Below are 23293 nucleotides of genomic sequence, written 5' to 3'. Positions count from 1 at the left end.
ATACTCAGAAGTCTTATGACCACTCAGCGACTTGGATTTTTTCAAGTCTCCAACCGAGAAGTTTTCCTCACTCGGGAAATTAAAGGAGCACTACCTCAACCTACATGCTTCACTCACAAAGTTTCAACATACAAGCTTCAACAAAAGGAAAAATTCAAAGAACTTAGTGAAAAAGGTCTTGGTGTATTTAACACAATACGTTGAAATGAAGTAAAGCTTGTTTATTGATATCTCCGATAAGTTACAAATATGTACATATACATGAATCAAAATAAATAAACAAGAGGGAACCTTCACAAAGGTTGCTCAGGAAAAGTCTCAGCAGTCGGTAGAGCCCCAGAAAGAGGAGGCACCAGAGGGTGATCATTCAGAGCCTCAGTACTAGGCAGAACCCTAGAAGGAGGAGGCACCGAAGGTTGATCATTTGGAGCTTCATTATGCGGTACATCCCCAAAAGACGAAGGCAATAAATGTCTTTGGAATAAACCCACAAACATCTGATGATTAAGTAAAATCTGAACATCAGATTCCTGCAGCTGGTCGAGCTTCCTCTTCATGTTTGTAGCATAGTCATGTACGAGCATGTGCAACTGTTTATTCTCATGCTTGAGCCCTCTGATCTCCTGTTTGAGACTTATCACTTCAGCCGCCAATGATTCAACTTGGCGGGTTCGAGCAAATAGGCGTTGGGCCATATTAGACACAGAACCTACGCACTGAACACTGAGAGCCAGAGAATCCTTAACAGCCAACTCATCAGACCGTTTAGAAAGTAGTCTGTTATCTTTGGGAGTAAGAAAGTTCCTGGCCACCACCGCAGCGGTCATATCATTCTTCATCACAGAGCCCCCAACGGTAAGAGGACCAGTAGGGGATAAGAATGATGGGCTCCATATGTTGTCTTGAGAAGGCATGGCTGCCTCTTCACCAAAGTTCAAGTCAAAACGACGGTCGGATAGGCCAGACATTCTCAGAAATGATAAAGGAGAAATGAGGTGTAATAAATCTCTGAAGTAAAGGGAAAATTCTTACAAGCAATAACTCTCTGAATTTCCTTCTTGCACATAATTGGTGCCCTTATAAAAGAAAAGGCAACAGGGTCGTTGGTTCAAAAATCGAAGAGGCACCACTCTCTGGATTCCGAAGAGGCACCACTTTCCACACGCAACATCAGCTCATCGGGTACCACAGATAACTTTGCCAAATATCTCTGACAAAATTTAGACACATAAATTTTGAAGGTCCAGCTACCCTACTATTACCCACAAGGGTAAAGGAACAGCACCACTGTTTGATAACTAAAAAGTCCTAATATGTGTCAACCTTCATGCTCCGTGGCAAGGCAGACTGGCAAAAATGCCCAACCTTTACTCTCATTCGAGAAAACACTCCCAACAAGATTGTTTGCTCAAAAATCGAAAAGGCACCGCTCTCCGAATCTCGAAAGCCAGACTCCCAACAGGATTACGTGCTCAAAAATCGAAGAGGTATCGCCCTCCGAATCTCGAGAGCCAGACTTCCAACATGATTACTTTCTCAAAAATCGAAAAGACACTGCTCTCCAAATCTCAAGAGTCAGACTCCTAACCGGATTGCTTTCTCAAAAATCGAAAACGCACCGTTCTCTGAATCTCGAAAGCCAGATCCCCGACATGATTGCTTGTTCAAAAATCGAAGAGGCACCGCTCTCCGAACTTCGAGAGCCAGATTTCCTTGGATAAAGCTAGTCTGCAATCTTCACACGCAACATCAGCTTTCCAGATACCACAGACCACTTTTTCAAAGTGCTCTGACAATGTTAAAACACGTGAAGCTTGCAGCTCCCACTACATTGCTATGGCCAAGAAGGGTAAAGGAATAACACTACTACTTGTTGTTAGGGAGACTCCTATATATGTCAACCTTCATCCTCCACAGCCAGGCAGACTTGCAAATAAATAAAAAATGCTTAACTTTTCTTCACATCCGAGAGAGCACTCTTAGCAAAGTCTCTCGAAATACTCAGCTTCTTTTTCCCCTGATAATACCTCTACAAACAAGCCACACTAGAGCAAGAGTATCTTATATCATCAGGGTTAAAAGCAAGCGTATCCCATATCATGCTTTTTCCCTGTCTATTCCTTTGGCCTTGTTCTTACCTGTAAGACAAGGAGAAAGAGAACAATCAGTCAGCACTTGGAATCAAGCTTCCAGTCAGGAACTGACTGCTTGGAACCCTTTGCATGATTACTTACCTAGCATTGATCTCGAGTACTCATCTTCAACATCTTTTACTTCCAGAGAAGATACCACATCTACCTGAGGAACAGATAGGGCAAGTAAGAAAGATACAAGGAAGTGGAGACAAACGTAACAGAACACGTGCCGATACATCCACTACTTTGTCAACAGCAAAAGTATCCCATATCATCAAGGTCGAACGTACTCTAGATTTGATGGACTTGTTTTGACCCTCAAATTCTTGAGTCAGCCTTATACTCTAGAGGAAACCAGAAAACCCTCCAGCCTAGTTCAAGAATAAGCCTGTGGAAAGTTACTTCTTCAAAAGCAAAAGTATGAGCTGGTTTGGTATTGCTGTGCTTTGAAAAAAAAAACTGTTGTGAGAATAAGCGGTTGTGAAATAAATCAGCAAAGTATTTGGTAAACTTTTTTGTAAAAGTGCTTTTGGAAAAAAAACAGTCTGATGGTGGGTCTTTTCCTTAAATGAGCACTGTAACTCCGTGTGCTTTGAAAAGAAACCAGTTTTCCAAAGCTGCAAATAACAGCTTCAGCTTTTTCCTTTGATTTCAGCTTATTCTCACAGCAGCTTCCAAAATAAGCCCTTTTTTTCAGTTTACCAAACACCTAAAACCCTCACAACTTTTTTTCATGGGTGCTTTTTTTTTAAGCACCTCACTCCCAAACCACCCCTATCTCATATCATCTCTTCTCCATTTGCTTCTCCTTATCCTTGTTGCTGTTTACGACACAAGGAGAAGAAGAATAATCAACCGGAAGCCGAAGTCGAACCTCTGATCCAGGTTGCTTGCTTGGAAGTCTGATTGCTTACCTTGTCTGTTACCTCATTCGGCAAATATCCTAACTCGGCGACTTGGGGGACTCCTACTATAGGATTTGTATCGCACTTGACCAAGCCGGAAACTACAAGTAAGCTTCAAGTGAAATTGATACATTACCGTGTACATCTTCATCGGTTAAAGATACCACCCTTGGATGAAGGAAAAGTACTTCCAGAAAAGATGCCACATCTACATATGAGACAGATAAGGCAAGTGAAAATGATACCACACTTCGGTACTTAGAAGTTTCATGATTACTCAATGGCTTGGATCTTGCAAGTCCCTAACTGAGGAGCTTCCCTCACTCGGAAACTTAGGGAAGCACTGTTTATACCATACTTAACCAATCCCGAAACTACTGAGCACCGGTCAACGTTATACCGTCAAGGACCCAAAAGAGTTTCCCTCCAACCAGGAGGCCAATCACAACGCAACACGTGTCGACATCAGAAGCCAATCATAGCGCAACACATGTCAACATCAGAGGCCAATCACAACACGACATGTGTTAATGTCAGAATGAAACTAGAAACTCTCTTCTATAAATAGAGATCATTCTCTCACAATATTTCCTAATGTCATTTGTACTAAATCATTCACTAGTACTCACTAAAGAAAAGCTTGAACCTATGTACTTGTGTAAACCCTTTACAATTAATGAGAACTCCTCTACTCCGTGGACGTAGCCAATCTGGGTAAACCACGTACATCTTGTGTTTGCTTCCCTGTCTCTATCCATTTACATACTTATCCATACTAGTGACCGAAGCAATCTAGCGAAGGTCACAAACTTAACACTTTCTGTTGTACCAAAGTCCCCACTGATTTTATGCATCAACAGAATTAGAAAAGCAGTTGGATGTCTGGGTAACTCATTCGGAGTTTGCAACAACTTGATTATGATTTCATAAAGCATGATTCTATACTCGATGTTTATATATTATGATCGATTGTCTGTTTTTACTAAATATTACATACTTGTATTATTGTCACTCACCCGAGCCTCGCAGTTTATCCAAGTGTCTGATTGGCCCGATGTACCATTTCCATGATGTAAGCATTGATTTTACATGTGACAGATCGGATAGATTACGAGAAACCGCTTGATATTTTGGATTCCGTTGAGTGGTCCGGAATCCTTGCTCTTGCTCATTTCCATAAGGTTAGTCTAGAACCCTGGATTCAAGTGATAAAGAATTACCCACAACAGACCTTGTGAATATAAATTAGAATTACCAGGTTATTACTTGGAATCAGGCAGGGAATTATGTAGAATTCCTTTATTAAATTTCATGCACTGATATGTGATATGGTTGATTGATTAACGTAATTAAATGTTAATATCGTGTCTCCTTGATTCATGGAATGGGTTACTTGAGGTGATTGTGGAATGATGTTGAATATGATTGTTATTAATACGATTAGATTAGTGACCAATGTGACTAGAGGATACTATTTTGCTTTGTTGATTCTTTGATATATTACATGCTATGAATTGCGATTTTATGTTGAAACATAATGGTTTATATGATGGATGAAATAGAAACCTTGATTGTCATGTGGGTTTGTTATGTAGCTTGAATCGAATAATTCATGCTTGTCAAGTCCATATGTTTGATGAGGAATGGTATACCTTTCGGCTTGAACGGGCTGTGATATATGTCGAGTTGTAGCGAACGACGAACTATGAATGACTTGATCCCTATTGAGGGTACGTAGGCAATCTAACGGGAGGTTAGATGCAGCCATAAAGTGTAAATTTAAAAAGTTAAATTACTACGCAATTCGAGGTATGAGATGTGTTTGGTACATATCCCAAAGACGGGTATGCTAGATATATGGTTATTTGATGATGTCATGTGTCGATCCTGGACGTATGTCGGGATCGGGACGTGACAAAGTGAAACCTGCCTTGTTGAACAGATAACTTGAGACCAAGTTTTTCCTACATCCTTCAGAATCACAGTCTTCCCCGAGGTGAACTTCAGCTCCACTTCACCAGTTTCAGCAACATTCCTTGAGTGAGAATCACCCAACAAAACCTTTATGTCCTCAGCTTCAGTATAGGACTTAAAAAGGCTGTGATCATAGCAGACATGGTACGAAGCTCTAGTGTTTACCCACCACCCATCGGATCCGTCAACTTGGTTGACTTCTGATATCATGGCAATAAGTTGATCCTCAGTCAGATTGGCTTGAGGAGTAACCCGACGTTTGTTGCGACAGTTCCTAGCCAAGGGCCCAGGTTTGTCATAGTTGTAACACAAAAATGGTACAACAACTTCATCTCGTAAGGGGGTACCATCATATTCTAATTTCGCTGAGGATTCTGGAAGTTTGAAGGGTTTTTGTTATTGCTGCGATTGGTGGAATTCTTCATATTCTTACCCGTAGGCTTGAGCACTACTGCTGCATGAGTCCTTGTATGAGCCTTCCTAAGATTGTTGTTGTTTGAAACAACCAGCACTTCCTCCCTCATAACCTATTTCCTAGCTTTTTCCTCGATTCAAAGGCGAATGATTAGACTTTCCAATGAGAATTCCTTTGTTTTGTGTCGCATATCTTTCTTGAACTCCTTCCAACTTGGTGGAAGCTTGTCTATGATCACTGCAACCTGGAATTGTTCATCCAGATTCATGCCTGCAATGATAATCTCATGAGCAATCTTCTGCAACTCGTGTGATTGCACTTCCACCGACTTGACATCCACTATTTGAAACTTCATGTAACGGCTGACAGCAAATTTTTTTGCTTCTACTTCTTCGGTATCGTACTTCTTCTGGAGAGCATCCCATAGTTCTTTAGTTGTCTTGCAAAGAAAATCATTGTCAGTCCATTATTGAAACAACTTGAATTGTTCAACAATGGGTTGATTAGGAAGTGATGGCATTTCAGATGTGCAATGAGTGGCAAGTTTCTTGGTAGTTAAGAAAAACAACATCTTTTGCATCCAACATTTGAAGTAAAGTCCTTCAAACTTGATAGGTTTGGTCAGATCATTAGTGAATGTGCTGTTTTCATTCTCCATTGCAGAAACAAATCATCTTAAAATTATTAAAGATGCTGCACAATAAAAACAGGAACAATATTACCAGAGAATGAAGAACATAAAAATGAAAATTTGTCTTGGGTTGAGTCGCAAACAATGTCACTTTCTTTAAGAAGTTTCGTAGCTTTGCTCAATGTGTGCAAGCAGTTCAAACAACACCACACCGTCCCCAGGATAAAACAACCATAATCCTTATGTCTAGACTCTCCCTTGCACTGAGGAAAGTCCGAAAACTATCACCCTTAAACTGCTCAGAATGCTCAGTGTTTTTAGCTAAGGGCTTTTTTTTAGCTTTTTGTCTCTTATACTTCGACTAAAGAGAGGTCCTTATATTTATACAGAAAGCTCAAAGTTAACATTGAAGATGTTGAAGAAAATGTAGCCTAAGAATTAGGCCAAAAAATCTGGAAGTGATCACCTGGTTGAGGAAGACTAGATCTTTACTTTTATCTTCAAAACAAAATCTGTTTAATAGAAAAGATGTGGTCATCCATAAAAATAGGAGAGCTAATTTCTAAATAAAATTATAACTAGTTTTTAAATAAACACAAGGCCCCAACAATAATCTCCTCAATTATGGGTATTGATGGCTCCCCTCTTCGACGGTTGCCATTTGGTATCGGCACAAGAGACACCACACCAGTGACTGATCAACAGCCACTAGACAACGCAACCTGCATGAAAATCGGGTGAACATGGCTAGGTACTGATCATTTGATCCAGATCGAGGCCCATCATACAAATAACACAAGATGACCCTCCATACCAATAATACTCTCTTTTTAATTGCATATCTGACTGTTATGCGACGAATGTAATAACTAAATATATGTAGCCGATTCCAAGAAAACAATACACAATATAATTAAGGTTAAAAAACTATTGCATCAGTGTTGATGATAATCTCACTTGGCAATGTTGACGCAATGTATGTTATAAGTTCACACCAACTATAGCATAAACACATGTCTTACGCCTAGGGTTCAGGGACCAAAGTTTAGATACAAGTAATATGATTTGGATGAACTCATAACACTATGTATGACTACAACGTAATGATATTGTCACACCAACTTGTAATTGTATTTGAATGTGAAACCTTTCCCTTTTTGGAGTTTTGAATGTCTTCTTACCCCCTTGAAAAGTAGATGAATTCAATGCTTCAATCATACAAGTTGAGTTCCTTTTTACGACTTTTGTGTCAGTTTCAAGTCGTGTTGTCATATTGTGTCAAAAGTTGAAGAGATTCTTGCGTGAGAAATCGAAGGTAGTGGACTATAAAGGTGGTGTAAGAGAAGATAGAGTCATTATATAGGGTAGCGGTGAGTTTCAAAACAGAAGGTGGTGGACCATAAAAATGTGAATCTAAAGTCCGTCCGAACACATGATCCAAGTACCCAAACCTAGGACGTTCTCTAAAATATCTTGCGAGGAGGGAGTGTTGAAAATTGAGGGGACAACACTCTTTTTAAAACTCATTGGGTCTTCCATCATACAAAACCAAACCACAGGCCCAGTTACAAAATGAAAGCCCAGCCCAGCTCATCGTAAAACCCTAGATAACGAAGACTCTATTTCACAACCGCATATACCTTCAGTCACGCTTTTATTTTATTCTCTCACCTCAAACCCTCCTGCCCTTTTAAAGGAGAGGTCTAACGTTCTAGCTCCATTTCCTTCGCCTGCCGCCTCTCTCGCACCTTGTCACCTGGTTCCCTCTCTCTCTCTTTCTCTCTCTACTATATTTAGATCTGATATTTCCCAGCGTTACTTGTTTTGAAGTAATTAACATGCTCATTTAGTTCAATTATTTGATTTTCTGTTCATTTTTTTCGATTTTTCTTGCTCAAGATCTGTAATTAGGTTGTGAAATTAGTATTATTTTCGATTTTTATGTCTTCAAATGGATTCGATTGAATTTTTTCTGCTTATTTGCTTGTTTGGATGAACAGAAGTGCTTTTGAGCTTATTTGGATGAATAAAAGTGCTTTTGAGCTTGCTATTTTATAACTCACATGAAACTTAAGTGAATATTATATGAATTTACTTGATTAATCGCATAACAGATTTAAACGGATATCTTGTATGTTCAATCTACATATTGTATGTAACAAAATTCTTTCGTAGAAAATCTTGTAAATCTTCAAGGTTCTGTAAATTTACTTTCATCACATGCTTTTGGATTTTTTTTTTTTTTTTGTGTGTGTAATTGTTCGAATATCTGATGAAGTCTTTTGGATCTTGTTAATTTTTTTTCTTGTTTATTTATCTAATCGTGTTATTTTTACTGTTGTGTCTGAAGGTATTAATAGTAATTTTGAAGGTGACATTTGAAGAAAAGACAAGATGGTAAGTTGCTCCTTCCATTATTTTGGTTTAGTGTGTTGCTTAAAATTTCATTATCTGCTTATTCTTAATTGAGATATATGTTTCCGTATATGCAGGTGAAGTTCACAGCAGAGGAGCTCCGTAGGATTATGGACTACAAACATAACATCCGTAATATGTCTGTTATTGCGCACGTCGACCATGGTACATATTAATATGCACTTATTTTACTCACATAATGTTGTTTAGAACAGATTTGTATGCATATTTAAATGCTTTTATATTTTTCTCATCCAAGCCGGATAGTTTTCCGAATATCTTTTTGTCTTAAATAGGGATGTTTATGCAATTTAATTTTTTTTTCGTGATGTCCATTGTAATTTGCAGCTTGTTTGATTTTCTTGTTTCTTGTTATGTTGTATCTGTGGATGCGTGATAAAGCAATAATGTTAATTTTTTCCTTCTTGCAGGGAAGTCAACCCTTACAGACTCTCTTGTTGCTGCTGCTGGTATCATTGCACAAGAAGTCGCCGGTGATGTCCGTATGACGGATACCCGTGCCGATGAAGCTGAGCGTGGTATCACAATTAAATCTACCGGTATCTCTCTGTACTATGAGATGACTGATGAGTCTTTGCAGAGGTTCAAGGGAGAGAGAAACGGAAATGAGTACCTCATCAATCTCATTGATTCCCCTGGGCACGTTGACTTTTCATCTGAGGTCACAGCTGCTCTGCGTATTACTGATGGTGCACTTGTGGTGGTGGATTGTATTGAGGGTGTGTGTGTCCAGACTGAGACTGTGCTCCGTCAAGCCTTGGGAGAGAGGATCAGGCCTGTTTTGACCGTTAACAAGATGGACAGGTGCTTCCTCGAGCTCCAGGTTGATGGAGAGGAGGCTTACCAGACATTCCAAAGGGTTATTGAGAATGCCAATGTCATTATGGCTACATATGAAGATCCACTTCTTGGTGATGTTCAGGTCTACCCAGAGAAAGGAACAGTCGCCTTCTCAGCTGGTTTGCACGGTTGGGCTTTCACTCTGACCAACTTCGCTAAGATGTATGCTTCCAAGTTTGGAGTTGATGAGTCAAAGATGATGGAAAGGCTCTGGGGTGAGAACTATTTTGACCCAGCTACGAAGAAATGGACCAGCAAGAACACCGGAACTGCAACCTGCAAGCGTGGTTTCGTTCAGTTCTGTTATGAGCCCATCAAGCAGATCATCAACACGTGCATGAATGATCAGAAGGATAAGTTGTGGCCCATGTTGACAAAGCTTGGTGTCACCATGAAGAGTGATGAGAAGGACCTGATGGGGAAGGCATTGATGAAGCGTGTTATGCAGACCTGGCTACCAGCTAGCACTGCTCTATTGGAAATGATGATCTTTCACCTTCCATCTCCTTCCACGGCTCAAAGGTACCGTGTTGAGAATTTGTATGAGGGTCCCCTTGATGATCAATATGCTAATGCCATCAGGAACTGTGACCCCGAAGGACCTCTTATGCTCTATGTGTCTAAGATGATTCCCGCTTCTGATAAGGGTAGATTCTTTGCCTTTGGCCGTGTCTTTGCTGGTAAAGTTCAGACAGGTTTGAAGGTTAGAATCATGGGTCCAAATTTTGTTCCTGGAGAGAAGAAGGATTTGTATGTCAAGAATGTACAGAGGACTGTTATTTGGATGGGAAAGAGACAAGAAACTGTTGAGGATGTTCCTTGCGGTAACACTGTTGCCTTGGTCGGTTTGGATCAGTTTATCACCAAGAATGCTACTTTAACAAATGAGAAGGAAGTGGATGCTCACCCTATTCGTGCTATGAAGTTCTCAGTTTCACCCGTCGTGCGTGTTGCTGTCCAGTGCAAGGTTGCATCTGACCTTCCCAAACTTGTTGAAGGTCTCAAGCGTTTGGCCAAGTCTGATCCTATGGTTGTCTGCTCCATTGAGGAGTCGGGAGAGCACATTATTGCTGGTGCTGGTGAACTGCATCTTGAGATCTGTTTGAAGGATCTGCAAGATGATTTTATGGGTGGTGCTGAGATTATAAAGTCTGACCCTGTTGTGTCCTTCCGTGAGACTGTCCTTGATAAGTCCTGCCGTACAGTGATGAGCAAGTCTCCAAACAAGCATAACCGTCTGTACATGGAAGCAAGGCCCCTTGAGGAAGGGCTTCCTGAGGCTATTGATGAAGGTCGCATTGGCCCAAGAGATGATCCCAAGATTCGTTCCAAGATCTTGGCTGAGGAGTTTGGTTGGGACAAGGATCTTGCTAAGAAAATCTGGTGTTTTGGTCCCGAGACCACTGGTCCTAACATGGTGGTCGACATGTGTAAGGGAGTCCAGTACCTTAATGAAATCAAGGATTCAGTTGTTGCTGGGTTCCAGTGGGCCTCAAAGGAAGGTGCATTGGCAGAAGAAAACATGAGAGGTATTTGCTTTGAAGTTTGTGATGTGGTTCTTCACGCTGATGCCATCCACAGAGGGGGAGGTCAGGTCATTCCAACTGCTCGGAGGGTCATCTATGCCTCTCAGCTCACAGCCAAGCCAAGGCTTCTCGAACCAGTGTATCTTGTTGAAATTCAAGCTCCAGAGGGGGCTCTTGGAGGTATATACAGTGTTCTGAATCAGAAACGTGGACACGTGTTTGAGGAGATGCAGAGGCCGGGAACTCCACTTTACAACATCAAGGCATACCTCCCCGTTGTCGAGTCCTTTGGATTCTCTGGTCAACTGAGGGCTGCAACTTCTGGACAGGCTTTCCCACAATGTGTGTTTGATCATTGGGAGATGATGTCGTCTGATCCATTGGAAGCTGGATCCCAGGCTGCAGCACTTGTTACCGACATCCGTAAGAGGAAGGGATTGAAGGAGCAGATGACCCCACTATCCGAGTTTGAGGACAAGCTTTGAGTAATAATTTGTTTTCGATGCACTGCGTTAATTTTTTGGTTTCCAGTTTAATCGTTTTTGTTTAATGTTGTTAACATTGTTGCTGTAGTCAGCATCTGGGTGCCAGTAGTTAAATGTTTTGTGCGTGCTCAGAACAGAGACCTTTATAATGTTCTGCTTTTACCTTGTTGCTTGTGGAACAATTTCTGCCATTGTTGCTACACGCTTTTTGAATTTACTATACTTTTGTCTACTTTGTTTCATGTATTTGATTGATGTTTGTTCTTTCTAACTTGAAGACCTGCAACAGCTTCTTCTGCTACTATTTCATTAGAGATGGGAAAACGCCTCGAAGGTGGTGGTTGCAATGCTCGGCTCGCGCGCCGCCAATACGAGTGGCTGCACAGGTGCCGAAAACCGCTCTAGCTCGTGTTTGATTCAGGTTTTGTAAGTTGTGGAACCAGCGGCTTTGTATTCTTAATTGTGCTAGTTTATGAATTTGGTTGGCCTGCATCAATATGGGATTGGGTGCGTTTGTTGTATTGGATTATTTCGGACTAGATTAGCTTTAAAGATTAAGTTAGATTGGCTAGGCATGGACTAAGTAGGATAAGAATAATGGAGCGGTTGATGCAATATCGGACTAAGTTACGGACTACATTATTTTGGAAAATCAAATAATTTCGTCATTTTTTTCTTCACATTTTTTTCTTTCCACATTTTTTTCTTATTTTTCCTTTCCACTCTCTTCGTCTTTTTCTTTTCCTTTCCACTCTCTCCTCACTCAACGTCATTCATCACCCCCGTTTTGTTCTCTTTTTTTCCCTTTCCTTTTCTTTGCTGTTGTGATTCCTCTAAACTATTTCTGGCACCACAGATTCTGGTTTCCCAACTTCATATCCCACGGAGAATTGAAATCGTGCAGAGGCACCCCTCTGCTGCGTCATGGATTTCACGACCACTCTATTTCTCGCCACTCCTTTGATTGTCTCAAAAATTCTCTTAATTTTCTAGGAAAAATGAAGAATTTTTCTATTGAGTTTGTTGTTGTTATCGAATTGACTTTTTTTCTTTTCGAATTTTGGTAGTTGGATGTTGAGAATTAGGCAGTGGGTGTGGTGGGTTTCAGATCTGGGCATAGGTGGCCAAACAGAGTTGCAAAGAAGCATGATTGCAGATGACTTGCAGCGTGTAGATGATGCAGCGTGCAGACTTTGTACACAGCTTTAGAGACGGGATTAGCAATCCCATATGTTTCGGGCAACCTAGCTAAGAACTGGGAGTGAAGGACTTAGTTGGCACGAATCCGACTTAGTCCCATTATACTTAATCCTTGTTCCAACCAAACACGAATTAGAAATTCCAGCTAAGCCAATCCAATCTAGTGAAGCTTAGTGAGGGCAAACAAACACCCTTTAAAATTCATGCTATACAATTCATCGACTTGATATCAATGTTGTTACATGTAGATACTATAGTTTTGGCTACAAAAATGAAAAAAAGAGAGTTGGGGTTTGGTGTCCAAAGTAGAAGTGTTTGGGGGAGCTAAGGCTTTTTAAATCTAGGCTATCTTTGCAAGTGTGGGTTGGGTTAAGTGAATTGGTTAGAATATATGTATATCTTGTAAATAAACCCTAGGCTCATATTTAGAAAACGTTTATTAGACGAAGAAGTTTATGCCTACCTTACGAATATTGGAGGCTGCTTAGCACGACAGTGTAGTTGTATTCATTTCCACTTCTCACTTTTCTCTCACTTACAATCAAAGAAAAACATGCCATACTAAAATGCTAATAACTTTTCTCAATATTTTTTGTTTAATTAATAAACAAGAATTTGAAGTTTTGAGTTTTGAGTGTCTAACAAGAAGCTTTGACCTTCTTAACCTAGGTCATACAACTGTGGAATAGGTCGATTGGCAAAGGTCATGTGTGGCCGTCTTTTTGCACTTAGTCGACTTTTATGATTATGAAATGTAATTGAATTATTATTGAAATATTAATTAACGTGCTAATTTTCTATTTATTTGATTTTCAAATTTGATCTTCCCATCATTATCCATAATTATATAATGTTGTTAAAAATAAAAAATAAATAAAAAGCCCTAAGGCCCATGATTTTAGAATAAAAAAAGGCCGATGGAGATTTTGGTGGGCCTAGAAAATAGTATAAACTATGAAAGCGGAGCCCAACCCAAGAAACGAAAACCCTAACCTTATATAACACTCACACCCTCCTCCGGGCTCCACACATTCTCTCAGTCCCATTTGCACCACTAGCTCTAGGCTGCGGAGAGTCACTCCTCTCTCCATCCCTCCCTCGCTCTCCATCTCCCGATCCTTCAGGTTCGTTCCTCTAATTCTATGCTATTCGAATCAGTCGCTTCCTTTGATTTAATCCCCCCGATTATCCTCGTGATTTCTTGATTATCGTCGTTAATCATGCATTTTGTTGTTCTGAAAAATCTGTGATCTGCATGCATTTTGTATTGTTGGAAATATATTATTGTTATGCATGCTTTTGGTTTGGTATTATGTCTTTGCTCGTTTATCGTTTCGATCGTTGCTCAGGTTTTACGGATGCATTGTGTGTGTATATATGTTTGTGTGAAATGTGTTTGTATTAGATCCTTGTTTTCCGTACAGATCACTCTCTCAGGCTCTGGTTGGTTCATCGGAAAATTTTTACGTGAAATTTTTTTTGCTGTGGAATAATTTTCTGACGTTTTTGATAATTTTTACGTGATATATGATAATTTCGCTAGTATTTGTAAATTGTTCACACATCCATTTTTAGTTTTTAGCCATTGATCTTCTTCAATTCATTTTATCCTACAGCAGAAAGTTGAGTGTGTGTGAAAAGTAAAGTGGGTGTGTGGTTAGCACTACCCTAGATGTTTTGTATTTGCTAGATCTTGTTTTCTACTTTGATCGTACTAATACTCTGTTGTTTTGCTGGAAAATAGTTTCGTTGAGCAATTTTTTTAGTGGAAAGATTTTCGAAAATTAAGGTTTCGTTTGAATTTATGAGTAATTTTTTCAGAACATTTTGTTTCCTATTCATGTCAAAGAAATAATATAAAAATATTTTCCAGAATAATTTTCGTTCTAAAATATACTAATTTGTAAGAGAGAATTATTATGCGTACTTGTTTTCTATTTTGTTGTTATTGGTGGCCCTAAATTAATAGGATCATCCTAATTGATAAGGAATGATTTGTGATTACCTTTTCTTTTGTCAAGACCGTTTACCGAATAACTTGTCTTGATTATTAAGATTGCTTGATACAGTAAAAATTATGTATTCCTTTTACCGGAATTCAATAGTCTTTTGGTGGAATACAAATTGCTATTTTTTTTTTCTGGTCATTTTTTAAACATAGAAATGTATTGGTGTGTCATTTTCTAGTCATTTTAAATGTTTATATTCCAAGTTGAATTCCAGTTCATTTTTTTGTTGTTTAAATTTGCAGGTGTTTCCTTGTCGGTTAATCAGCTTCTTATAAAAACTAATTGCCGGTTGTTCTTAAAGACTAGTCAAGATGGTAAACACTGACTATCAATCTGAACATGGTTACATAGTGATTCCTGAGCTGCTCCATTGATTCCTTAATTCACAATGGTGTGATATTCTTGATATTGCAGGTGAAGTTTACAGCAGAAGAACTCCGTAGGATTATGGACTACAAGCACAACATTCGCAATATGTCTGTTATTGCTCATGTTGATCACGGTATAGATCTTTTTTATTTTCACTTGATAATTCTTGTCTTTGTTACAAGGTGTTTTTATTAACCTGGTTAAAGAAAATTTTTAATGTTGTAATATTTTGGTCAAGTGTATTTTTTTTCAGTATTTTGAACTTTTCTCTATTGGTTATAATTTGAAATATTTCACCAGTTAATATGTATAGTTGCGTTTTATCCATTTATTTGTTTATGTCCTATGGTGTTTCCTCAAAACATATAATGTTTTTGAAATTTGATATGCAGGGAAGTCAACTCTTACAGACTCGCTTGTTGCTGCTGCGGGTATCATTGCACAAGAAGTTGCTGGTGATGTTCGGATGACTGATACTCGCGCAGATGAGGCAGAGCGTGGTATCACAATTAAATCTACCGGTATCTCTCTGTACTATGAGATGACTGATGAGTCTTTGCAGAGGTACAAGGGAGAGAGGAACGGAAATGAGTACCTCATCAATCTCATTGATTCCCCCGGGCACGTTGACTTTTCATCTGAAGTCACAGCTGCTCTGCGTATTACTGATGGAGCACTTGTGGTGGTGGATTGTATTGAGGGTGTGTGTGTCCAGACTGAGACTGTGCTCCGTCAAGCATTGGGAGAGAGGATCAGGCCTGTTTTGACCGTTAACAAGATGGACAGATGCTTCCTTGAGCTCCAGGTTGATGGAGAGGAAGCTTACCAGACATTCCAAAGGGTTATTGAGAATGCTAATGTCATTATGGCTACATATGAAGATCCACTTCTTGGTGATGTCCAAGTGTACCCAGAGAAAGGAACAGTCGCCTTCTCAGCTGGTTTGCACGGTTGGGCTTTCACTCTGACCAACTTCGCTAAGATGTATGCTTCCAAGTTTGGAGTTGATGAGTCAAAGATGATGGAAAGGCTCTGGGGTGAGAACTTTTTTGACCCAGCTACGAAGAAATGGACCAGCAAGAGCACCGGCACTGCTACCTGCAAGCGTGGTTTTGTTCAGTTCTGTTACGAACCCATCAAGCAGATCATCAACACCTGCATGAATGATCAGAAGGATAAGTTGTGGCCCATGTTGACAAAGCTTGGTGTCACCATGAAGAGTGATGAGAAGGACCTGATGGGGAAGGCTCTGATGAAGCGTGTTATGCAGACCTGGTTACCAGCTAGCACTGCTTTATTGGAAATGATGATTTTTCACCTTCCATCTCCGTCAACAGCTCAAAAGTACCGTGTTGAGAATTTGTACGAGGGTCCTCTTGATGATCAATATGCCAATGCCATCAGGAACTGTGACCCCGATGGACCTCTTATGCTCTATGTGTCCAAGATGATTCCCGCTTCTGATAAGGGTAGATTCTTTGCCTTTGGCCGTGTCTTTGCTGGTAGAGTTCAGACAGGATTGAAGGTTAGAATCATGGGTCCAAATTTTGTTCCCGGAGAGAAGAAGGATTTGTACGTTAAGAACGTACAGAGGACTGTTATTTGGATGGGAAAGAGACAAGAAACTGTTGAGGATGTTCCTTGCGGTAACACTGTGGCATTGGTCGGTCTGGATCAGTTTATTACCAAGAATGCAACTTTAACTAATGAGAAGGAAGTGGATGCTCACCCTATCCGTGCTATGAAGTTCTCCGTTTCACCTGTCGTGCGTGTTGCTGTCCAGTGCAAGGTTGCATCTGACCTTCCCAAACTTGTTGAAGGTCTCAAACGTTTGGCCAAGTCTGATCCTATGGTTGTCTGCTCCATTGAGGAGTCTGGAGAGCACATTATTGCTGGTGCTGGTGAACTGCATCTTGAGATCTGTTTGAAGGATCTACAAGATGATTTTATGGGTGGTGCTGAGATTATAAAGTCTGACCCCGTTGTGTCCTTCCGTGAGACTGTCCTTGATAAGTCCTGCCGTACAGTGATGAGTAAGTCTCCAAACAAGCATAACCGTCTGTACATGGAAGCAAGGCCCCTTGAGGAAGGTCTTCCTGAGGCTATTGATGAAGGTCGCATTGGCCCAAGAGATGATCCCAAGATTCGTTCCAAGATCTTGGCTGAGGAGTTTGGTTGGGACAAGGATCTTGCTAAGAAAATCTGGTGTTTTGGTCCCGAGACCACCGGTCCCAACATGGTGGTCGACATGTGTAAGGGAGTTCAGTACCTTAATGAAATCAAGGATTCGGTTGTTGCTGGGTTCCAGTGGGCCTCAAAGGAAGGTGCATTGGCAGAAGAAAACATGAGAGGTATTTGCTTTGAAGTCTGTGATGTGGTTCTTCACGCTGATGCTATCCACAGAGGGGGAGGTCAGGTCATTCCAACTGCTCGGAGGGTCATCTATGCCTCTCAGCTCACAGCCAAGCCAAGGCTTCTCGAACCAGTGTATCTCGTTGAAATTCAAGCTCCAGAGGGGGCACTTGGCGGTATCTACAGTGTTCTGAATCAGAAACGTGGGCATGTGTTTGAGGAGATGCAGAGGCCAGGAACTCCACTTTACAACATCAAGGCATACCTCCCCGTCGTTGAGTCCTTTGGATTCTCTGGTCAACTGAGGGCTGCAACTTCCGGGCAGGCCTTCCCACAATGCGTGTTTGATCATTGGGAGATGATGTCGTCTGATCCATTGGAAGCTGGATCCCAGGCTGCAACACTTGTCACCGACATCCGTAAGAGGAAGGGTTTGAAGGAGCAGATGACCCCGCTCTCTGAGTTCGAGGACAAGCTATAAACTATTTACTATATATTCGGTGTCTTGCCAATTTGCTCGATTAGGGATGGATATAGCATCACCGGACTGGATTGCGGAACAATATTTTTTGGTCTCAAGCTATTTTAATTGTTTGGTATTCGGTTTTCTGGTATTGATTATGTCATTTGGGAGATCAATGTTGCTTTCGTCAACAATTTTATTAGTCTTATATTAATTTCTACTCATGGTTTGAGAAATATAACAATTGGGAGATCAATGTTGCATCTGGACTCTCTTGGAACCATGCACCTGAGCTCTATTAATTGTTGGAATTGAAATTGCCCCCAAAATAGGGGTAATATTGGTTTAAAAAATTTCAATTGGCTACAATACTATTTTTCAGAAAGAGGAGAAAAAAAGTTCACAAAGGAAATCGAAAATCACTTTTTAAATATGTATTTTTTTTATTTTTTTTTGCGCAAGTACCACCTAAACATGTAAACACGTGCGATCATATCATCTAAACTTTAATTTTTACTTTTTACCATCTAGACTCTCTTAACCGTTGGAATTTACTATCTAAGTTACTTTCCATCAAATTTGCTGTTAAAACATATCACTTGTAGGGATATTTTCGTCAATTACTTCACAAAGCCAGCTAGAATCAAATTGGCTCCAAAATGTCGATATGGCGCCAAATTAGGGTTTTGTACAACCCCAGCTTGACAATTCCCTCCAGAAGAGATTGAAAAATTAATAATTGAATAAACTAAGATGAATTAGACACCCACTTGCTGACCTAAAAAAAATCTTGAATTGTAAATGAAAGACTATAGTTTTGCATAATTTTCACTTTAATTCTTCAACAAACCTTGCCAAAATCAAACTCGAAATCAACTTCTCTGTTTCTCTTCATGACCTGACTCCAATGTCTCTGCAAAAAGAAATGCATTTTGCCTTCGTACGTAATGATTCTAGCGAGCTCTAGAAAGTGAATTGACAAAGATATCCCTTCATGTGAGGGGTGCGTGACATGTTTTAACGGTAAAATATAAAGAAAGTAACATAAATGGTAGATTTCAACATTAAGAGAATTCAGATGGTAAAAACTAAGAATCGAACATTCATGTGGTATTGGTAATCATGTTTACAAGTTCAGTTGGATTTGTGCAAAATCCCCTTTTAAATAAGTGTAATTGGTGGGTTGAAATTAAATTACCCAAGTCCGTCAAGCAAAAGCCCACCAAATGGCGGGAGCCTTCAGTTTTGTGAACGCACTTACCCTTGCACTTGCAGACACGGTAAATCGAGATGGAGCGCAAAGACAGTCAGTCTCCTCAAGGTTTTCATTCTTCTCTCTTTACTTGTCAAACGGTTTCAATTTTCGGTTTTGATAAATCAGTTTCCTTGATTCGAATTGAAATCGTGCAGGTGAGATAGCTCGGATTCTGGTAGAATTCCTGGAGGTTGCAATCACTTCAGTCGTTTTCCTCAAAGGAATTTACCCTCCAGGTTTGTTCTTCTAATCCTCCATTCAATCCTATCCCACCCACCCCCCAATTTCTTGTTTGGTTGCTGAGAAATTCATGGTATTGGGTTCTGTTTTTCTTTATTAGCCTACCCAGAAAGCAAAACCCCATTTTCTTAACTAAACCCTTACACAAGTTGCATACGAGGCTTATTGGAATAATGGATAATTGTATTATTTTTACAGTTTGAACTGATATTTACTGATAGACTCTGATAGTTGGTGTGTTTTGGTAAAGGTACTTTTGAAAGAAGGAAATATATGAATTTGGTGGTTCATAGAGCTCGTCACCTTGAACTCAGAGATTACATCCATTCCGCTGTCTCGGGACTTCTTCCTTTTATCCAAAAGGTTGCCCCTTTACTTATTTATTTCTTTTAAAACTTTTTTTATACATGAGCTTATCATCTTTGCTTAGAAATGATTTGTAACCAAATTGGGTGAAAAGTTTGAAGATTGCGTTTCTAATTGAACCAAAGTTCTGCCTATGTTTTTCTTTTGTTTTTCCACTAAAGAACATTTTCACTGAGATGGAGAAATACATCTTACAAACTAGGGTCTCGTGGAGAGAGTAGCTGTTATTTTCTTTAACGGTGACAACATCCCTGTGGAAAGATTTATGTTTAAGCTCAATGTGAATCAATCGTATGGCTCGAGGGTGGAAGAATCTGACCTGGAGTTCTCACTAAGGTCATTTTTTATCAAGCTTCCTATCTCAGAACCCCTTACCAAGGCTCTTCCCCAGAGTAAGTCCTTAAGCTTTCTATCAAATGGTTTGGTTTAATTGGTTAATTATTGACGAGATGCTTACATTGTTTCTGGGATCATGAACTATGGTTTGGTTTAATGTCTCGTTTCCTGTAGTGATCGATCACGGCTAGCTACGTAAGCTTTTCGTCTTTAACAGATTGCAGGTGGGAGATAACTGCTTACTTTCGATCACTCCCTCAGGCTTGTACAAGTAAGGATGCAGAGTCGTGGATTCCAACAGATACAAAGCAGTGGCAACAACCTCCGTTAATAACCCCTATTAAGTCAATGAGTAGCCAACCTCTATCTGTGCAGTTATATTTGGAACATCCAAGTTTATCTGAACCAAGGGCTTGAAAGGGGAATACAATTGTTCCTATGCATGCATGCACGTATGTTTAGCTGGTATTGGCCTTACCTAATTTACTTTTTAAGTCCTTCAATGTGATAGAAAATTCATGTTTTATTTTGTCTTGATTTTACATGAAAAATACGATACATGTCCCCTGAACATGCTGCTCGAGAAGTAAATCTTGCTTGCTTGCTGCATTTAGTATATAAACCACAATAAGTTAGTGTTTACTATTGGTATTTGTTATCCAATTAGGATGAGATTACAGAGTACCGATGTAGAAAGCTTGTGGAAGATGAAGGGTGGATGAGAAGCACAACACTGTAGAGCAAGCTGGAGGTGGTTAGCTAAGGGGATTGGTGTTTGTGTGCAGCCGGGTAGGACGAGAAGTAACACTAAACTGAAGAGCTAGTTGGTAGCTGCTCAACATTAGTTTAAGAATGAACAGTTTTAACAATTATCGGTGTTTGTGAGAGAAACAAGTGTTTGGTTAGGCTGGAATATGAGTTTGAAAATGAGTTAGCAGTTGCACAGATTGGAACGTGGTCTGCAAGCGGCTATATAAGGTTAATTTCCCATGCAATCGATGAAGTACTAACCATGCTCATGTTCAGTTTCTATGTCCGAATATTGTACATTGTTTTATTGTTATGCAAATTTTCTTCATTAGTCCGGACTACTTAATATTAACAGGAAATGGACAGTTATGATTGAATTGAGGAACCATTTTTTTTTTTTTTTTTTTTTGGAGAAAAAGTGTGATATTCATTAATAGTAATTGGCCCACCTTGCAATAAAGTTTGTGAGTTTGTGAATACGTAATTGAGCTTGGTATTTTTTTTTCTTAAACTAATTTTTTGAGGGTACCTTACCACTCCGTAACATTTATTAACGATCCCAATTGTTTATATAATCTCATCATTCATAAAACACCCTTGTAAATGGTTGACAAATATAAAACCATTAAAATTTTCAATTTAAGTGAAGAAGATAAACAAATACGGTGCTCCGAATATACACGAAAATGACCACAAATATAACTGTCATTTGATTTCCGATTTTGGTGATTTTTTGTTGGTCTTTTGGATAGGCGACGATCTTTGAAGGAAGGTTTCGAATCGTAGAAATACAATTTGGGTTATTCAATTACATATTTGGATGGCTACCATATTGATGTGGGCCGAAAGGGCTGATTTTTCATGGCCCAATTTCTTAGTCCTGTGAATTTATCTCAAAAGGCCATTTCATTGTCAGGCCTGCTACCAGACCTCGTTACTCTTTCCATCCCCTACAAATCCAGAGCACTTCTAAGTGACCGTTGGGCAGCGCTTGCACGCCAACTGTTCGATGTTTTGCGCCAAAGACGCTCACCGGTTCCCGCAAAATGCATAGGAGAACCACGTTACCGCGCTTTCACCAGCTTCCCAAAACCTCTCATCTGTGCGAAACGGACGCATACGCATCCCCTTCTCCAATCCCATGTCAGAGATTAGGTTCTATGTGGGTCCCGGTGAAGCACAAATCCAGCGGAGGAAGAAGACCCAAGAAGAAGGTATACCACAGAGTCCACGAACTCGACAAAGTCATGGACTTGCAGAAAAAGCCCGCCTTGATTTTACAGCTGAAATCAATTATTCAGTCGCAGAAACACCAGGCTCTCCTTCTCAGGGACCTCGAGAAAGAAGTTGGGTTTGTTCAGAAGTGGAACTTCATGGCCGTCATAGAAAAATACCCTGCAATATTCTCTGTCGGCGGCGGCAACAGAACGCCCCCTTTTGTTGCACTCACTGAGAAAGCTGAGAAAGTTGCTGGTGAAGAAGCTTCAGCCAAGGATCTGCTGGAACCCATGTTGGTTAAAAACTTGAGGAAGTTGTTGATGTTGTCAGTTGATTGCCGCGTTCCACTCGAAAACATTGAATTCATCGAATCCGAAATGGGTTTGCCGAATGATTTCAAGAAATCATTGATTCCGAAGTACCCTGAATTCTTTTCGGTTAAGGATGTCTATGAAAAAGATTTTCTGCATTTAGAGAATTGGGATTCTTCACTAGCAGTCACGGCTCGTGAGGAAACTTTAGCCAATGAAGGAATTTCTGCGGCTTATGGATTGGGGAAGAAGGTTAGGATATCCAAAGATGGTAATTTTCTAGGTCCACATGCGTTTCAAATGAATTTTCCTGCTGGTTTTAGGCCAAACACTAGTTATCTTGAGCAACTTGAAAGGTGGCAGAAAATGGAATTCCCTTCTCCATATTTGAATGCCAGGAGATTTGACATTGCTGATCCCAAATCGAGGAAGCGGGTGGTGGCGGTGCTTCATGAGCTACTCAGCTTGACAATGCAGAAGAGGATGACATCTGCTCAACTGGAAGCATTTCATTCAGAGTATTTCTTACCCTCTAAATTGCTCCTTTGTCTGATAAAGCATCCTGGTATCTTTTACATAACTAATAAAGGTGCAAGGAGCACTGTTTTTCTTAAAGAAGCTTATGATGGATTGAATTTGATAAACAAATGTCCCCTGTTGTCATTTTATGATAAATTCGTCGCGCTTAGCGGTAGGAGAGAGACCAATCCATGTAACGTTATGCATTCTTCATAGATTGATTTTTTAAATGTAAATTTGGATTCTTACGTTATATATGTGACTGAAAATTTCATGCACGGTATCTCTACATTTAAGAGAACAGCGAAATGAAATTATTGCAGAAGTGTATAGTTCACAGCATGGTTCTACAATGACTGAAAATCTGAATTCATTAGACACCTACTTGTTACTTACAAAACTGTTTGGATTTTGTCCTAGTCAAGCTACAAAGTTTGTTGATCCAGAATCATTTTAATCATATCACCTCTCGATCCTCACAATGTCCTTCCAGGTTAAGTAGTTGGTTTGCACTATAGAACAAATTAGAGTGCTTTGAAATATCAAATACCCTTTCTA

At 39.9% G+C, this 23293-nt stretch overlaps 4 protein-coding genes across 12 annotated transcripts; all 4 read left to right on the top strand.

Moving 5' to 3' along the window:
- Positions 1–7688: 7688 nt before the first annotated feature.
- On the top strand, positions 7689–12015 carry LOC103412269 (elongation factor 2). 6 transcript variants are annotated; one of them, XM_070806911.1, is made up of 5 exons: positions 7689–7819; positions 8411–8457; positions 8553–8640; positions 8907–11347; positions 11637–12015. In XM_070806911.1, exons 2-4 carry the CDS (start codon positions 8455–8457, stop codon positions 11345–11347), a joined length of 2532 nt encoding a protein of 843 aa, XP_070663012.1. In that variant the 5' UTR covers positions 7689–7819; positions 8411–8454; the 3' UTR covers positions 11637–12015. The 6 variants fall into 6 exon arrangements, with proteins under 6 accessions (XP_070663012.1, XP_070663011.1, XP_008349081.2 ...); XM_070806910.1 differs by having other exon boundaries at positions 11626–12015; XM_008350859.4 differs by lacking the exon at positions 11637–12015 and having other exon boundaries at positions 8907–11579.
- Positions 12016–13524: 1509 nt separating this feature from the next.
- Positions 13525–18023, top strand: LOC103445797 (elongation factor 2). The gene is made up of 4 exons (XM_008384852.4): positions 13525–13671; positions 14799–14870; positions 14971–15058; positions 15318–18023. Exons 2-4 carry the CDS (start codon positions 14868–14870, stop codon positions 17756–17758), a joined length of 2532 nt encoding a protein of 843 aa, XP_008383074.1. The 5' UTR covers positions 13525–13671; positions 14799–14867; the 3' UTR covers positions 17759–18023.
- Positions 18024–18921: 898 nt separating this feature from the next.
- Positions 18922–23013, top strand: LOC103445798 (DNA polymerase zeta processivity subunit). 4 transcript variants are annotated; one of them, XM_070806907.1, is made up of 6 exons: positions 18922–19061; positions 19151–19231; positions 19486–19598; positions 19804–19993; positions 20155–20402; positions 21604–23013. In XM_070806907.1, exons 1-5 carry the CDS (start codon positions 19031–19033, stop codon positions 20352–20354), a joined length of 615 nt encoding a protein of 204 aa, XP_070663008.1. In that variant the 5' UTR covers positions 18922–19030; the 3' UTR covers positions 20355–20402; positions 21604–23013. The 4 variants fall into 4 exon arrangements, with proteins under 4 accessions (XP_070663008.1, XP_028965873.1, XP_070663009.1 ...); XM_029110040.2 differs by having other exon boundaries at positions 21440–23013; XM_070806908.1 differs by lacking the exon at positions 21604–23013 and adding an exon at positions 20605–21068 and having other exon boundaries at positions 20155–20389.
- On the top strand, positions 21734–23013 carry LOC103445800 (protein WHAT'S THIS FACTOR 1 homolog, chloroplastic). The gene has a single exon (XM_008384854.4). It carries the CDS (start codon positions 21734–21736, stop codon positions 22949–22951), a length of 1218 nt encoding a protein of 405 aa, XP_008383076.1. The 3' UTR covers positions 22952–23013.
- Positions 23014–23293: the final 280 nt, after the last annotated feature.

This window comes from Malus domestica, chromosome 10 (genome assembly GCF_042453785.1).
Source record: "Malus domestica chromosome 10, GDT2T_hap1".
NCBI classification, from domain to species: domain Eukaryota; kingdom Viridiplantae; phylum Streptophyta; class Magnoliopsida; order Rosales; family Rosaceae; genus Malus; species Malus domestica.
The sequence above is the reverse complement of the archived record's forward strand: the minus strand, read 5'-3'. Positions and strand labels throughout refer to the sequence as shown.

What these genes read in the sequence shown, in the direction of transcription:
- LOC103412269 (XM_029110042.2), top strand. Translation starts at nt 8,547, where the DNA reads ATGCAGGTGAAGTTCACAGCAGAGGAGCTCCGTAGGATTATGGACTAC. An exon ending in TATTGCGCACGTCGACCATG is followed by an intron (nt 8,641 to 8,906) that starts GTACATATTAAT and finishes TCCTTCTTGCAG; the next exon opens with GGAAGTCAACCCTTACAGAC.
- LOC103445800 (XM_008384854.4), top strand. Translation starts at nt 21,734, where the DNA reads ATGCATAGGAGAACCACGTTACCGCGCTTTCACCAGCTTCCCAAAACC.
- LOC103445798 (XM_070806907.1), top strand. Translation starts at nt 19,031, where the DNA reads ATGGAGCGCAAAGACAGTCAGTCTCCTCAAG. An exon ending in CAAAGGAATTTACCCTCCAG is followed by an intron (nt 19,232 to 19,485) that starts GTTTGTTCTTCT and finishes GTTTTGGTAAAG; the next exon opens with GTACTTTTGAAAGAAGGAAA. An exon ending in TTCTTCCTTTTATCCAAAAG is followed by an intron (nt 19,599 to 19,803) that starts GTTGCCCCTTTA and finishes CTTACAAACTAG; the next exon opens with GGTCTCGTGGAGAGAGTAGC.
- LOC103445797 (XM_008384852.4), top strand. An exon ending in TATTGCTCATGTTGATCACG is followed by an intron (nt 15,059 to 15,317) that starts GTATAGATCTTT and finishes TTTGATATGCAG; the next exon opens with GGAAGTCAACTCTTACAGAC.